Source organism: Tetranychus urticae, chromosome 1 (assembly GCF_039701765.1).
Source record: "Tetranychus urticae isolate SD_2017Ah chromosome 1, NJAU_TeUrti_SD_1.0, whole genome shotgun sequence".
Taxonomy (NCBI): domain Eukaryota; kingdom Metazoa; phylum Arthropoda; class Arachnida; order Trombidiformes; family Tetranychidae; genus Tetranychus; species Tetranychus urticae.
This window is the reverse complement of record NC_142958.1, coordinates 28,988,306-28,990,955: the sequence shown is the minus strand read 5'-3', so window position 1 is coordinate 28,990,955 and position 2,650 is coordinate 28,988,306. Positions and strand designations below refer to the sequence as shown.

The 2,650-nt window shown below is 32.4% G+C and overlaps 1 protein-coding gene across 1 annotated transcript; it reads left to right on the top strand.

Annotated features, from left to right (window-relative positions):
- The first annotated feature begins 1,399 nt into the window (after positions 1-1,399).
- On the top strand, positions 1,400-2,650 carry LOC107366026 (uncharacterized protein F54H12.2-like). The gene has a single exon (XM_015933602.1). The coding sequence runs from the start codon at positions 1,400-1,402 to the stop codon at positions 2,648-2,650; it is 1,251 nt and encodes a 416-aa protein (XP_015789088.1).

Genomic DNA, 2,650 nt, shown 5'->3' with positions numbered 1-2,650 from the left:
GACAATGAGATCAATAAATTGAATAAACAAATTCGTTTAGAGCAAGAAAAATATTCGAAAATTGCGAAAATGTTACAAGATAAAGAGATTAAGAACTCAGAAGAGTTGTTAAAGTTGAATAAACAAAAGGAGAAACTTCAAAATATAGTAGAGAAACTTGAAGCAGAAATAAAACAATACCAAACAACTGTTGATAAACAGGCTGCAAATCATTCAAGTAAGGATGCAGTGCTCACAAATCAGCAAGCCACCCTTGAAAATGAAGTGAAAGTATTAAACGATAAAATCAAAACCTATTTGTCAGAAAAAGAAAAGTTGTTGGAAGAAATCGAAACAAACAAAAAATTACTTGCCAAATATGAGCCTCAAAGAAATTTAAACATTGAAATTGATGAGAATGATAAACTACCATTTTTAGAAGTAAAAGATAATAAATTAACCATACACAGAGGTTACCTCGATAAAAAAATCATCGTACCACATTTTCCTGATCCGACATTCATCCAATCACTTGGTTTTGATGGATATACCTATCTTGATGAAATTCAAAAGTTGATGTCATCAAGTGAAAGCATCAAAGCGGATAAATCAGCATCTCTCGATTTTCAACCACACCTCATGTTTGTATATTCAGACATTGTCTCTGAACATTTTGTAGGAGATAAATGTGTAAGAGTTCTGCGAGTTTTACCTTTGAGAAGAAATGAAAATCATCAAATTGTTCATGAAAGATTTCTGAAACCTTTTTATTATCCATTACGGTCCAACAGAATTGAAAACATAAATTTTGTGTTAACCGATGAAGCAGGCGAAGCCGTAAAATTTAACTCAGGAAGAGTACTAATTGGTTTACATCTTAAAAAAGTTGTATAAGAAATGTTCTTAATAAATATTATGCAAAAGTATTGTTTAGTATAAAAATGAATCGTAAAGTTTATTGCTCGTGTGATTCTGATTTGCAAAAATTTTTTAACTTCCAAATCGGTAATGGTTTTGGTGATATTGATGTTTTCAGAGGGTCTCCATATCAACGTGGTCATGGGATTGGGAGTTTAATTGGCCGATTTGGTATGCCATTGTTAAAGTATCTAGGAAAACAAGTTTTAAGAACTGGTGTTAACGTTGGGTCAGACATATTGGAGAAGAAAAAGTTGAAAGATGCATTGAAGTCAAGGTCAAAAGAAACTCTCAAAAATATTACCAATAAATCAATCAGCAAAGTAAATCAATTAGTGAAACAAGATGGAAGTGGTTTTAAGAGAAAAAGATTGTATAAGAAAGCAAGGAAGAATAAGAAAAGTAAAGATAAACGTAAAAGTAAAAGTAAAAGTAAAAGTAAAAGTAAAAGTAAAAGTAGAAGAAAAAGAAAAAAGAAAGTAAAGAGAGATATTTTTTCATAATGGAATATTTACATGTTGAATCAGCACCTGTTGCTAAAAGCGAGTTGACTATATTTAGTGTTCCAACAACACAAGTTGCAATTGACTCGACTTATGAGGTTGCTTATAGACCATCAGCAAGCTTGGAGAGCAGTCAGGTTTATGAAATTCATGTACCACCATCGGAGGATCTTACTGATTTATCTTCCACAATGTTACATTTGAAAGTTAAAATAATTGACAGTACTGGAGAAGCAACTAAGCAAGTGGTAAAAGCAAAAATGGCGAAAAACTTCGCAAATGCACTGTTTGAGCAAGTTGATTTATTTTTAAATGGTGTTAATTTATCGCAAGCCAACAACATGTATCATTATCAAGCATATCTAGAAGAGCTTCTTTACAGATTTCCGAGTGAAATTGATGTAGGAAATGCAAGTAGAAGAGAGGCACAATTTGTGACTCCAGACAGACAATACGACTTCTATTTTAAATTACATTTACCTATTTGTCAACAAGATAGGTTGATGATTAATGCTATTCCAATGGTTTTCAAGTTCACGAGAAGTCTATCAACTTTTCCGGTATGGGCTGCAGCTGCATCAGATACGGAAACTTACAAAACAAAGATTGATAGCATTGCTTTACACGTTCGTAGAGTAAAGCTCTTTCCTGATGCTATGACTAGCTTGCTTACAACATTACAAAAAGTATCAGCTAAATATTTCATTATTCGCAATGAAATTAAAAATTTTACTATAACAAAAGGAGTTAATATGATAAGCATTGAAAATATTTTCAACGGAATTTTGCCCAGACGGATTATAGTAGGATTTGTAGACGAAGCCAGTTTTTCAGGTGATAGACAAGCTAATCCATTTGAGTTCAAAAATTATTCAATAAATTATCTAGCCTTGAATGTTGATGGAAATAGCATACCAAGTATTGCATATCAGCCAGACTTTGTGAAAGATCTATACATGCGTGAATTCATAAATTTATATCGCTATACTGGTCAAGATGATGGGATACCCCAACTAAATGTCGATTATGATAAATATAAACACTTGTATTGTTTATTTGCGTTTGAATTGGGTGGAGATGGAACACTTGGCGGAGAAACTGGAACGCTGAATTTACTCAAGCGTGGTACTATAAGATTAGAAATAAGATTTTCTGAAACCCTTACGAGTCAAGTCAAGCTTGTAGCATTGGGACAGTTTGATAATATCATAACAGTTGATAAAGAAAGAAATGTGCAGCTAGATTATTGA